A 12351-nucleotide genomic window follows, 5' to 3' on the forward strand; every position below is an offset into this window, starting at 1 on the left:
ACTTTGCATTGTTCCTTGCTTGACTCCCTGTCCTCTAAGCTGTTACTGGTCTGCAGATGCTGATATGTTATGTGTGGTACACCTCATAAACTACCAAGAAGACTAGCGGCCAGATAGAACTCTTAGAATTTTGTTTCTGGTGACTGAGAAAAAAATGCTCTTTTAAATAGCTTGGCAGTCGCTCTGCAGTAGTCCTTGCTGGCCAGAAGGTCGGGTAGTATGCATGGGGAGAAGACAACGAGTTCTTTGAGAAAACAAGTTGCTGGCTGAATTTCTTAAGCTAAAAGGGAAGTACTAACTGGAAAAGAGAAATAAGAAGCAGAGAACAAATGAATGGGAATTCCTACCAAGAAATTGACGAGAATAGTAATGTTTAAAGGAGTCAGCGGACTAGTTTGTATCTGTTCCGATTCTTGGAAAAGAGGAGCAGCCTGTTTATGAAGAAAACTCTATAGTGTCCAAGGTGACTTCCCATTTCAGGAAAGTGTGCTGTTTTGTTGTGATGGGATGCATAGTGGCCTAGGCTGCATTGCTAAGCAGGGAGATTAGAGCAGTGCTTCTTAACCTCCCTAGTGCTGCCACCCCTTACTTAGTACAGTTCCTCGGGCTGTGGTGACCCCAGCCAGAAAATAATTTTCATTCTTAACTTCATAGCTGTAATTTTGCTACTGCTGTGAATTGTAGTGTAATATCTGTTTTCTGACGGACTTAGGCCACCTCTGTACATTTTACCCCACGACCACACTCCCTTCTACCCTCCATGCCCTGGGTCGTGACCCACAGGTTGAGAACTGCTGATCTAAAACAGGTATTATAGGTTGCCATGCATTCGAAAGCATGCTTTAGCCTCAGGGAGGAGGCTGGAACAGGAGGCTTGGTCTCTACACAGCCATGAATGTTCTGGACTCACTATGCAAACTAGGCTTGCCTCAAACTCAAAAGAGATCGGACTGTCTCTGCCTTTAGAATGCTGAAATTAGAGTCGTGCTCTAACTCCCTAGAAAGGCTTATTCTTAAGAAGTTGGCATTTGACCTAGAATAAAGCTCATTTGATAGTTTTTGCTGAGCATACACAAAGTTCTAGGTTCAGTTCTCAATACTGAATAAACTGGGCATGTGTGTGTTTGTTTGTAATCCCAGCAGTTAGAAGGTGGAAACGAGGTTTAGAGTTCAAGACCATCTATGGCTACATAAAAAGTTTATGCCTGGGCTACCTGAGAGGTCCTGTCTCAAAACAAAAACAAAACAAAAACAAACCAGTTGACTTTTGCAGATTCTGTGTAGAATGGCCACATTTTTAGACCTGATTTCTTATAATAAATTTTCCTTGTTTCTTGCCTCTCTTTTACCATAGACTCTGGCCTGGTAGTCCCAAGTGTTTCCTATGAGCTACATAAAAAACTGTTGTCTGTGGCCGAGAAGCATGGGCTGACCCTAGAGCGGAGACTTGAGATGACTGGTGTGTGTGCCAGTCAGATGGCCCTGACTCTCCTTGGAGGACCCAACAGGTGAGTGGCTCTAGACTGGCAGTGCTAAATGTGGGGTGGCAGTGCCCTGCATGGTCAGCCCACATACCTCACATGCACATAGGAGCTGCTGCCAGGCAGTCACTGATGTCCCCTGTGAGCCTCTTATGCTGCCAACCTTCTTTGCCCTCTTCCCTGTCTCCTGGAAGTCCATACTGCCTTCTTTCCTGATAGCAGCGGTCTGGTCTTTTGAGATCCATGCTGATTGTCAGGTCTGATTTTGGGAAGTCCTGCAGGGATCTGGCCTTTGACACTGGCTTTTCACTAGAAAGCGTATCAGTCCCGAACGCCATCGCTCAGGGCATTTAGAGGCACCCTGACACCTAGTGGAGGAGGTGGTTTCTGCCTGCCTAAAGGCCACTGTTAGCAGCAGAGCTTGGTCTTCCCAGAGTATGTGTTCTAGACCTTCTCTTTGACCTTGGGCACACTGGAGACAACACAGTACACTGCTCATGCCTGGGGAAGTCCTCATGCAGGAAGTAAGGTGAATTGTCATGATGAAGGAAGCAGAGAAAATTGTCTAGAAATCCCCTGACTGCACTTGGCGGGACAGTGTCTCCTGGTTCTAGAGCAGTCTTACGAAAGCAAGTTTGGTCCAGGAAGGATAGATTTCATTCTGGTCTCAACTGCTTGCTTTGTAGAGTTATGAGTATTTGTTCCGTTGTGTGCTTTTCTTGGACCTGTTCTTTCCTATGCCTGACACTCATGTGCAGAAAGGGAAGTGGGCTCCCCAAGGAGGGATAGCTTGCTGCACACCTACTCTTGGAGTAGCCACCTGGATTGTCTTGGAATGAATTCACTGGGCAGAAGGATTTTTGAAGCCTTTAAGTGACTTTCTAGAAACTGGTGCGGGGCAGAGGGTATGCATGTCCACACCAGTGTATTCTTCTCTCACTGACTTCTTCTGACTAGTGGACTACTTTTTTTCTTCCTTCCTTCCTTCCTTCCTTCCTTCCTTCCTTCCTTCCTTCCTTCCTTCCTTCCTTCCTTCCTTCTTTCCTTCCTTCCTTTTTAAGGACAGGTTTACTCTGTAGCCCTGGCTATCTCAAATCTCCTGCCTCAGGCGCCAAGGCTTGCAGGCACTTGGCTACAGGTGTTTACCACTGTGCCTAATCCATTTAGGATTTTTCTGTGTTTGGTTGGTTTTGAAAAAAAAATTTGGTTTTTGTCTGTTTGGTTTTTTTGAGACAGGGTTTCTCTGTATAGTCCTGGCTGTCTTGGTGTAAGGGTCCATGATTTGCCCAAGAATGATACTCTGGACTTAAATAGTATGCAAACAGAGTGTTTTATTCTGCAGAAATCTAGCATGTTGGGGTCGCTCCATTACCAAGATAGACAACTAAGTGACCTCACAGGCCAGATTTAAAGCACATTAGGGGATTGCAGAGTCAGTGACCTTTATCTTACTCCATCTCTAGGATATTTCATTACTGGGACATGGGGTCTGGCTAGAAACTGCTGACCCATTGTCCTCGTTTCAGGCCAGGTGGTGGGACATTTCTGATGGCAGTGCAGTTTCTAACTAGCTGCCTAAAGCCTGGGTGTTTAGGCCTAATGTCCTGAACGACCAATTTGCAGCCTGCCATGGAATCAAACTCTCATCATTGGAACTTGCCTCACTCTGTAGACCCAACTGGCCCTGAGCTCACAGAGAGCCACCTGTCTCTGCCTCCGAAGTGCTAGTCTTAAAGGTGTGCCACCACCAAGCCTTGCCTGTTTTTCTTAATCTGAGCTTTCCAGTTGCATCTCTGTCCTTGTAGCAGTTACTAGTCTTTGGAAGTCAGACACATTGTTTTCTGTCTGTCAAATGTGTGTGTCAAGTGCCGTTTTCACAGCCGAATTTTATGTGCTCCTCAGAGCTTCACATTGAAGGGAAATGTTACAGACCCATGACTTAAGAGGAACAAACTGTGGCTTGGAGCTTGAAGGAGCATCCAGGTAACACTGCTGGTATAATGGTGCCAGAGCTTCACCCTGCAGAGGTGCTGTGGGTGCTAAGACCCCAGTCGGCTTTCATGCTGGTGAGAGCTTATGGGGTTAGGAAGGGTCTTGGGGAGTAGACCCTTGAGTCAGATGCCAGGACTCTGTAGCATGTATGTAAAGGAAGTCTTATTTCCTCTAGAACAGTGGTTTTCAGCCTTCCTAATGCTGCGACCCTTTAATACAGTTCCTCATGTTGTGGTGACCCCCAACCATAAAATTATTTTCGATGCTACTTCATAACTGATTTAGTTATGAATCATAATGTAATCTGTTAAATGAATCCTGCAGAGGGTTGTTCGGCCCAAGAGGGTGTGACATACAGGTTGAGAACCACTGCTCTAGAAGCAGAGATAATGGGGTAGAGAGTAGCTTGGCATCTGTTTAGAGGATTGTACTAAGTTCTCCCAAGTATGTTTGGGAATGAAAGTCCTGAAACTCCTTTTAGTCTCGACAATACCTGTAAATCTTCCTCTGTGGGTGGTGATTGGCACTGGCCCACCCTACATCTTACGGTTCATCTCATCTCTACCTTGTGGCCCCCTCTAGGGCTGATCTCAGCCTCCTTAGCATTGGCTGTCATAAAACAAAGACATGGCAGCTTTGACTAGCAGGAAGACTGCTCCAAGGCAGGTTCTGCCCTGATGTCTAGGAATCTCAGTTGAGGATTTCTGTGTGTGGGGAATCTCGGTCGATGCATTTGCTCACGTAACTCCACAGGAAGTAACGAAGCATCATCCACAGCACTGCGTTCCTTGGATGAGTGGCAAATAATCAGGGACAATAGGAGTTGAGAAAAGAAGAGTTATCATGACTCATAAGAGTGAGGTGAAGCTTTAATCTGGAGCTCAAAGAAAAGGGAGCTCGGAGTTTGAAAAGTGAAGGGCTTGTGTGCTTAGTGGAGGTCCTGCTTGCCCATGGCTTTGCTTGCTGTCCTGGCCCAGAACCAGCACTCTGGGTTGGTCCATCGGGCATCTGTTCCATCTGCAGGCTTCTGGGGCATGTGGAGGAGCCGGTCCTACAGAGTCAGACGTTGCTGAGTGGAGCAGGTCCTGAGTCTGCCAGCTGGCCCTCAGCTTGTAACCCTGCCTGATAGACATGGGCGGGACATGGGATGCCGCCTGAGGGCTATGGGTATGAAGGTGGAACCTAGTGAGCCTCTGGGAAGCCAAAAGGGCAGGGAGGTGTGCGGCAGCCTGAAACTCACCTAGAGCCTACCCCGAGATGATCACCCTGACTCTGGGCAGTAGCAGGATATACTAGACGAGTTCTGGCAATAGTCCAGTATTTATGGTTCATCAGAGACCAGAGGCCTTGAACCAGACCGACAACTTGTAGTGAATATTAGCATGTAAAGCTGTTTGGGCAAGAAAATAATACTGTGTGACATCCTGCAGTTTCCAGTGCTACTACAGTGAACAAATATGGAGAGGAGAGAAGGATAGGGGAGCAGAGAGGTGCATGCGTGGTGGAGAGAGGCTGAACTAGAGACTCAACAGTGGTGACAGGTGTAAGAGAAGGTCCATGCAGATGTTTATGGTCTATTGCCACCTGGGGATGTCCATGAGCTGGGCTGCTGCTGGGGACCATATTGGTGTCCTTGGCCCATGTTAGTGTGCTTGGTCTGTGCTACAGCAGAGGGTCATACTGATATCTGTGGTCTGCTGCCACTGGAGACCATGCTGAGGTCCATGGTTCATGCTGTTGCCAGAAGCCTTGGGAGAGTTTGCTCCGTGTTCCTGCTGACAGTACAGGGCAAGGGAGCTAGCTGTTTGTGCAGTGGCATTGATGACTCATGGTTGAGAAAGGGACATAGAAAAGGCTTTAGTGACAACTTCCACCCCATCCCCAAAATGTCAGCACCCAGACAGGAAACCATCAAAGAGAACTCTTAGACAATCGTGATAAGGACACTGAAGCATAGCTCTCACTATTGAATGCTTCTGGCGGGGTACAGGTGGGGAAGGACTTATTTGTCTTTAAGGGCTGGCCACTGGGAGTTTGACTATGCTCCAGTGAGTATATAGGCAACACAAATTGGACTATTGAACTTGTGGGGGTTTTTCCCTTCTCTTTTTGGAGGGGGGTTAAAGGAGTGGCAGACAGACCTTGGAGGACTGGGAAGTAAATGTGATTTTGAGGTGTATGATGTGAGACTCCCAGATAATCAATAAAAATGTTATGGAAAAAAATGAAGGGCTGTTTGGCCAGAGGACATGGTTTAAGCATGGGCAGATAGAGCCTTACATCTGTAGGAAAGAATGAGGAGATTGACCATGCTGGCGAGCCAACTACCCTTGAGAGGCCTGGGACTCAGAGTTGGAACACGTGGAGTTCCACCACATGGAGTTTGGACTTCACTGTTCTTCACATGCAGATGTTTTGGGGTTAGAACATAGTTCGGACAAACAGGGTTGTGTGTTTCTTGTTCTGGGTGAAACAGTGGAAAGAACAAGCAATGAATGCCACATTACAGGCATGGCGGGCTTGTAGTGCTCTTGGTTTATTCTGGGGCCCAGAACTTGGTCAGCAATGGAGAATAAGGTGCCCACAGAACAACAAGTACTTGTTTCTGTGATAGGGACTCAAGGGATTGACCCAGTCTGTCCAAGTAACTGCTTCTCCACTTTTGTGTTCTAGGTTGAATCCTAAGAATGTCCACCAGAGGCCTACAGTAGCTCTGCTGTGCGGGCCCCATGTGAAGGGGGCTCAGGGTATCAGTTGTGGGAGGCACCTAGCCAACCATGATGTACAAGTCATCCTCTTTCTGCCCAACTTTGTCAAGATGCTGGAGTCTATTACCAATGAACTGTCTCTCTTCAGCAAGACCCAAGGTCAGCAAGTGTCCAGCCTAAGAGGTGAGCATCAGCATTGGAGTATAGCTCAAGGGTAGAATACTTTGTGACAGTCTGGTGGTGCCACCTAGTGGTACCAAGTAGAAAGGCATTACATGGGGAGAATTTTCTTCATTCACTCAATATGGTGGTGACTCACACCTAAAATCTGTTATTAGGAGATGGGGACAGGAGGTTCATGAGTTTGAGGTCAGCTGGGATTACATAGTCAGAATCTGTGGGGTGTGTGTGTGTGTGTGTGTGTGTGTGTGTGTGTGTGTGTCACACACACACAATGTTTTACTTCTAAGGACGTCTTTAAATTACCTAGAAGAAAAACCCCAGGCCCTGCCCTTTTCCTGCCACTCAGAGAGAGATAGATACCCACTGTCTCATTTCATAAATATTTATGGAACTGGCACTGTTCCCAGTTCTGGGAATAAATGTGGAAATGACTTATTTTTCAACCATTTTCCCAGTAGGGTGTGGTGGTGCATATCAAGTTCTAGGGCTATGTAGTGAGACCCTGTCTCAAAGAAATAAACTTGTTTCCCCTGATGTGATTCACACTGGTCAGAAGAGGTGGACATACAAGTGAGTGACATCAGATCAGAGTGTTAAATGTCAGGGGTGAAATAGCAGAGAGGACAGAGCATGCTGGAAGTCGGTCACAAGGGATTGAGCTTTGACTCTAGGTGGGATGGAGGGTCATTGGTGGCAGAACAGAGAGATTATATACTAGGACAATTTTTTGTTTGTAATCAGAATCTCACTATATATCCATGGTTGGCCTGGAACTCATTCTGTAGACCAAGCTAACCTCAAACCCATAGACTCAAACCTGTTTCTTTTTTTTCTTTTTTTTTTTTTTTGGTTCTTTTTTTCGGAGCTGGGGACCGAACCCAGGGCCTTACGCTTCCTAGGTAAGCGCTCTACCACTGAGCTAAATCCCCAGCCCCCTCAAACCTGTTTCTTATCTAGCTCAGCTGCTAGACAAGCACTGGGCTTTGAGTGGGTGATCCGGTTACAGAAAGGTTCTGAGAATCTCTTATGAGAATTAGAGGTAGCAGATCGTTGAGACAGTAGCTAAAATAGAGGGAGTGATGGAAAATGCTTAGCTTCTGAATCATTTGTGATGTTGGAGAGTCAGCTTAATATCAAGATGCAAAAGAAGAAATAGGGATGACGGGGTTGGGGATTTAGCTCAGTGGTAGAGCGCTTGCCTAGCAAGCACAAGGCCCTGGGTTCGGTCCTCAGCTCCAAAAAAAAAAAAAAAAAAAAAAAAAAAGAAAGAAAGAAATAGGGATGACTCCAGTGAGCAGCTCAGGAGGCCTAGGCAGAGAGATTCTTAGCTTGGAGACATCCTGGGCAACCCAATAAAATTAAAAAAAAAAACAAACAAAAAAAAAAAAAAAAAAACGAAAAGACAAAGGAGAGATGGCTCAGTGGTTAGAAGCATTCTACTTGCTGAGGTCCTGAGTTCAATTCCCAGCACCTTCATGGCAGTTCAAAACCATATGTAGCTCCAGTTCAGGGTATCTGACATTGTTTTCTGGCCTTTAACATGTAGTACACATTCATATATACACATAAAATGAAAGGACATCTGAGAAAAAGAATGAGAGAATGCTCTAAATGTTTTGGCCTCAGTACTTGGCAGAGGAAGAACCTCTTAGGTTAGATGTCTCTTGAGTGTTCAGGGGTTGGAACCAGTGCTGCTCAAGCAGGAAATGTTGTGGCTCTGGAGTAAAAAAGGGAGGATCCAGCCTGGAGTTTCAGGTGTTGTGGGGGTAGAGAAGTTGTTGGGGAAGAGGAGCCAAGGACCTGGGTTCTTCTGTTTCTGAAGCCAGGGAGTGTCAGAGAGGGTGGAGGAGGTACAACAGAAAGTCATGTGGAGGAAAGAGTTTCAGCTTCATTCCCAGGAAGACTGAGAGTGAGACTGAGCAGTGTGGAGGCCTGGGATACTTAGGAAGCACAGTTCTGGTGTAGGGCCAACTTGTGACTGTAGTGGGATTTAAGTGAGAATGGAGTCAAAGATAGATGGTCCGAGAGGGAAAGACCGGGGGCTGGAGAGATGGCTCAGTGGTTAAGAGCACTGACTGCTCTTTCTAAGGTTCTGAGTTCAATTCCCAGCAACCATATGGTGGCTCACAACCATCTGTAATGAGATCTGGTGCCCTCTTCTGGTGTGCATGAAGACAGCTACAGTGTACTCATACATTAAAAATAAATAAATCTTTAAAAAAAAAAAGAGGGAAAGACCTAGTCAGAGGCCACGTGGCAAGTCAGGAGGACTGGACCAGAACCACAGGCTTCTCTGCACACAAAGGGTTCCATGTGAGTGATGGATTCATGGCCCACAGGAACTTTATGCGCGTGTTGTAAGTAGGGAAGCTTCTAGTCTCTGATTGAGCAGTATCATTAACTGTAGACTGAGCACTAGAATGAGTGCTGGGAATGCACTACAATCTCTGATGTATGCTATTGTCTTAGGGTTTCATTGCTGTGAAAAGACACCATGACCAAGGCAAACATTTAATTGGGGATGGCTCACAGTTTCATGACAGGAAGCATGGCAGCATCCAGGCAGATTTGGTGCTCCAGAAGGAGTTCTATGTCTTGATCCAAAGGCAGCAGAAGGAGACTGTCTTCTGCAGGCAGCCAGGAGGAGCTTCTCTTCCACCTTGGGTGAAGCTTAAACATAGGACCTCAAAGCCCACCCCCCATGTGACTCATTTCCTCCAACAAGGCCACACCTCCCAATAGTGCACTTCCCATGGGCCACGCATATTCAAACCACCACTGCCATGTTCCAGCCAGTCCTTCCTCTAGCTATCTAAAAAACTTCCTATGGTAGCTGCTTTAGGAAGCTGGCCTGCAGATAATGACCCTGCAGTTTAGTCTCATTGTTGCTCTATCAGGTTAATTTCTTAGGTTAACCCTGGATTTGCACACATGTTGAGACTTCCTGTTCTTACTGTTACAGAGGACTATAGTCTGGTCAGAGCAGAGGAGGAGTTTTTTCTAAAAAGAAAAACAAAGCATTGCTATTCCATTTTAAGTTTGTGTGGTATGCATATGTTATAGCGTGTGTGTGAGGGTCTAAAGGATAACTTGGGGAAGTCAGTTCTCTCCTTCTACCATGTGTATCTTGGGGATCAAACTCGGGTCATCTGGCTTGGCAGCAGGTGCCTCTGTAAAGCATTGAACCATCTCACTGGCTGTTAGGGAAACCTTTAGGTTCTGGGAGAACAGAGATTGTTACCTCCTAGTCCTAAATTTGGGCTGAGTGAAGGAAAGGACCCATTTGCATGAGGAATTCCCAGAGCAGGGCAGGCTAGCTAGAGTGGGATATACAGGCCAGCTTTTGAGTAGAAATGCCTGTTGCCAGCTGGTGTTTCTGCTGGACCCTGAGCATCCTGAGAGGGCTGACTGCCTTTCCAAAATGTATAACATCATCAGGGTTAGTCAGATATAAAACCCTATCTGCAAGGCAAGAAAGCCTTCTGCCCTTGAGAAGACTGGCCTTTGGAGAGGCACTGGAGTGGTAATATCTAGAAAGCCGGGTGTTTCTGGGACCACTGGAACCCTGGTCTGGCCTGCTGTCTGCTCCAGGAATTTTCAGATGCGTTCTTTCTATCTGCAGATCTCCCCACCAGCCCTGTGGACCTGGTTATCAACTGCCTGGATTGTCCTGAGAATGCCTTCCTGCGGGATCAGCCCTGGTACAAGGCAGCTGTGGCCTGGGCCAACCAGAACCGGGCACCAGTGCTCAGCATAGACCCTCCTGTACATGAAGTTGAACAGGGCATTGATGCCAAATGGTCCCTGGCCCTGGGCCTGCCGCTGCCGCTCGGGGAGCACGCAGGTCGAGTCTATCTGTGTGACATTGGCATTCCCCAGCAAGTCTTCCAGGAGGTCGGCATTGACTACCACTCACCCTTTGGCTGCAAGTTTGTCATTCCCCTACACTCTGCCTAGAGGCTCTGGGCAGCTGGGCCTGTATTCCCTGCACTTCCGCCGCCAGACCCACCAAGGGACGCCTTAAGGATGTGAAGCTTTGTGGACCTTGTAGACTATCTCTTGGGTTTATTTCTTCTGTGAGAGAACAAAACATACTTAAAACTTGCCTGCCACCTGCCCTTAACCAGGGAATGCTTTCCCACTGGCATGTATGTCAGGGGTAGACCAGTGGCTCCAGGTAGCTTTCTATCCTACCCTGCCTCCATTCAATTGGGGCTTTGTTTACAGACATAGGCAGCTCTAAGACTGTTTCAGGTTTACAGCCACTGGACATGGGCTGGCACATTGTGGGGTGAGCTGTTAGGGCCTCCAGCCACTCTGATTTCAGAAGGTTTTGTGTTCTATGCTTCCTCTGGCCCTGCAACCAGGCACACACTCTTCTGTAATCATGTGATCAGGCTGCATGGCAGCTATCCAGAAGACAAACCTGTGCTGTCTCTGCTTCCCCCCCCAAAGCCACCAGAGTTTGTTTGGAAAACTTTGGACCCTCCTCAGATGTCCCAGTTTTATGTAGGGACTTTTCCTGAAGATGATGATGACCATGGTGAGATTTTGGGCTGGCTGCTCTGCTGTCACCTTTAGCAGTTTTGTGCCCGTCATGCTATAATGCCCATCTCCTAGTTGGGAACCAGACCTTCAGGATGCAGCTTTTCAGTATTGGGGAGACCCTGGGGGAGCTTGGTGCTGAGCCATAGGAGGCTCCCTGGTGCTTCAGTCCTACCATCAGTTCCTACCTCCTTGTCCATGAATAACACTCCGTCTGCCCCTTCTCCCTGTCTCTCGCCGCCCCCCCCCCATCCCCTGCCACGGTTCCACTCCAGTTCTTATGTTTAGGCTTTAATCCTTTATAGTTGCCCTCCCCAGGTATGCAGACTAGTATGGGACTACTGGCCTGTCTCAAACATGCCAAAAACAAACCGTTCCAGATGGCCATAGTGGTGGGATTCAGCCACAGGAACATGTTCAGATCGAGGATCTTCCTGGGCTTAGGTCCTTCAGGTTAGTAGGATAGGACCATGCCTTGGAGCCTTAGCAGAGACCTTTGTAAAGTTTTTCCCCACAGGCTTTCTGCTGTGCCCATCAATAGTTGAGGGGGTATAGGTGGACAGGCAGATGGGCTCACTAAAATGTTTGGGTACATGGGTAAACCCTGGTACCTTAATTTCAGGCTGCTGTCTTGTAGGAACATGGCCAGAACAGATGGTGATAGCTTTTCCTTTCCTATCTTTTTCTCTTTAGTTATTTCCAACTGCAAGAAAGAGGCCAAAGGATTGGGGGCCTCAGCTGCACGACAGGACTTTGTAGCTTTCAAACTGGGCCTCTTTTCTAAAGGCAGGGTTATAGCAGGCAGCCGGTATAGGTTACTAGACATAGGCTACTAGACACGCATAAAATGAGGTAGAACTCTGGTCCTGAAGGTGGCTAACAGGTAGTTCTCCCTGCTCTTGGCCTGGACCTCCCTAGAGTTGAAAGTGTGTTACTCCTTCCTCCAACTCTTTTTGGCAGTTCCTGCTCAATGGCTGGTTTCAGTCAGGTGGTCAACCCTGTCACTAATGCATGCAGCTCTTGGGGAACCCAAAGCCAGCACAATAAAGTGACAGTAACCTGTGCTATCTAAACTGCTTTGTAGAGTGATGGGAGTGCTGCTTTTCTAATCCCTAGGAGCCTACCTTGATCACTGGAATTGTTGGGTATGGGTGTGTACACAGTGACATAATGGCGTGACCAGATTGTTTGGCTAGCTATAGTAAGCTATGTCCCTTGAAATGAAAATGCAAGATCCTTTCTAGGTCTGGCAAGTCTCCTCAGGCCAAGACTACTGAACTCTAGTGCAGTAGTGCTCAACCTTCCAAATACCAACCTTAAAACTGATATGAAACTTCCTAACAGTTTACTGGTATTATATATCATAATATAAGTGTTTTCCTATGGTCTTAGGTGACCCCTGTGAAAGGGTTGTTCGGTCCCCAAAGGGGTTGTCATCAAGA

At 47.2% G+C, this 12351-nt stretch overlaps 1 protein-coding gene across 1 annotated transcript in view; it reads left to right on the forward strand.

The window, feature by feature from the left end:
* The window catches only part of Edc3 (enhancer of mRNA decapping 3), a 45532-nt gene extending 33550 nt beyond the window's left edge, over positions 1-11982 (forward strand). Inside the window, exons 5-7 of the mRNA NM_001399316.1 lie at positions 1355-1508; positions 6147-6364; positions 9987-11982. Of these exons, the coding sequence (NP_001386245.1) occupies positions 1355-1508; positions 6147-6364; positions 9987-10321 (707 nt within the window). The 3' untranslated portion in view covers positions 10322-11982. The remainder of the gene's footprint in view (positions 1-1354; positions 1509-6146; positions 6365-9986) is intronic.
* Positions 11983-12351: the final 369 nt, after the last annotated feature.

This window comes from Rattus norvegicus, chromosome 8, assembly GCF_036323735.1.
Source record: "Rattus norvegicus strain BN/NHsdMcwi chromosome 8, GRCr8, whole genome shotgun sequence".
Classification (NCBI taxonomy): domain Eukaryota; kingdom Metazoa; phylum Chordata; class Mammalia; order Rodentia; family Muridae; genus Rattus; species Rattus norvegicus.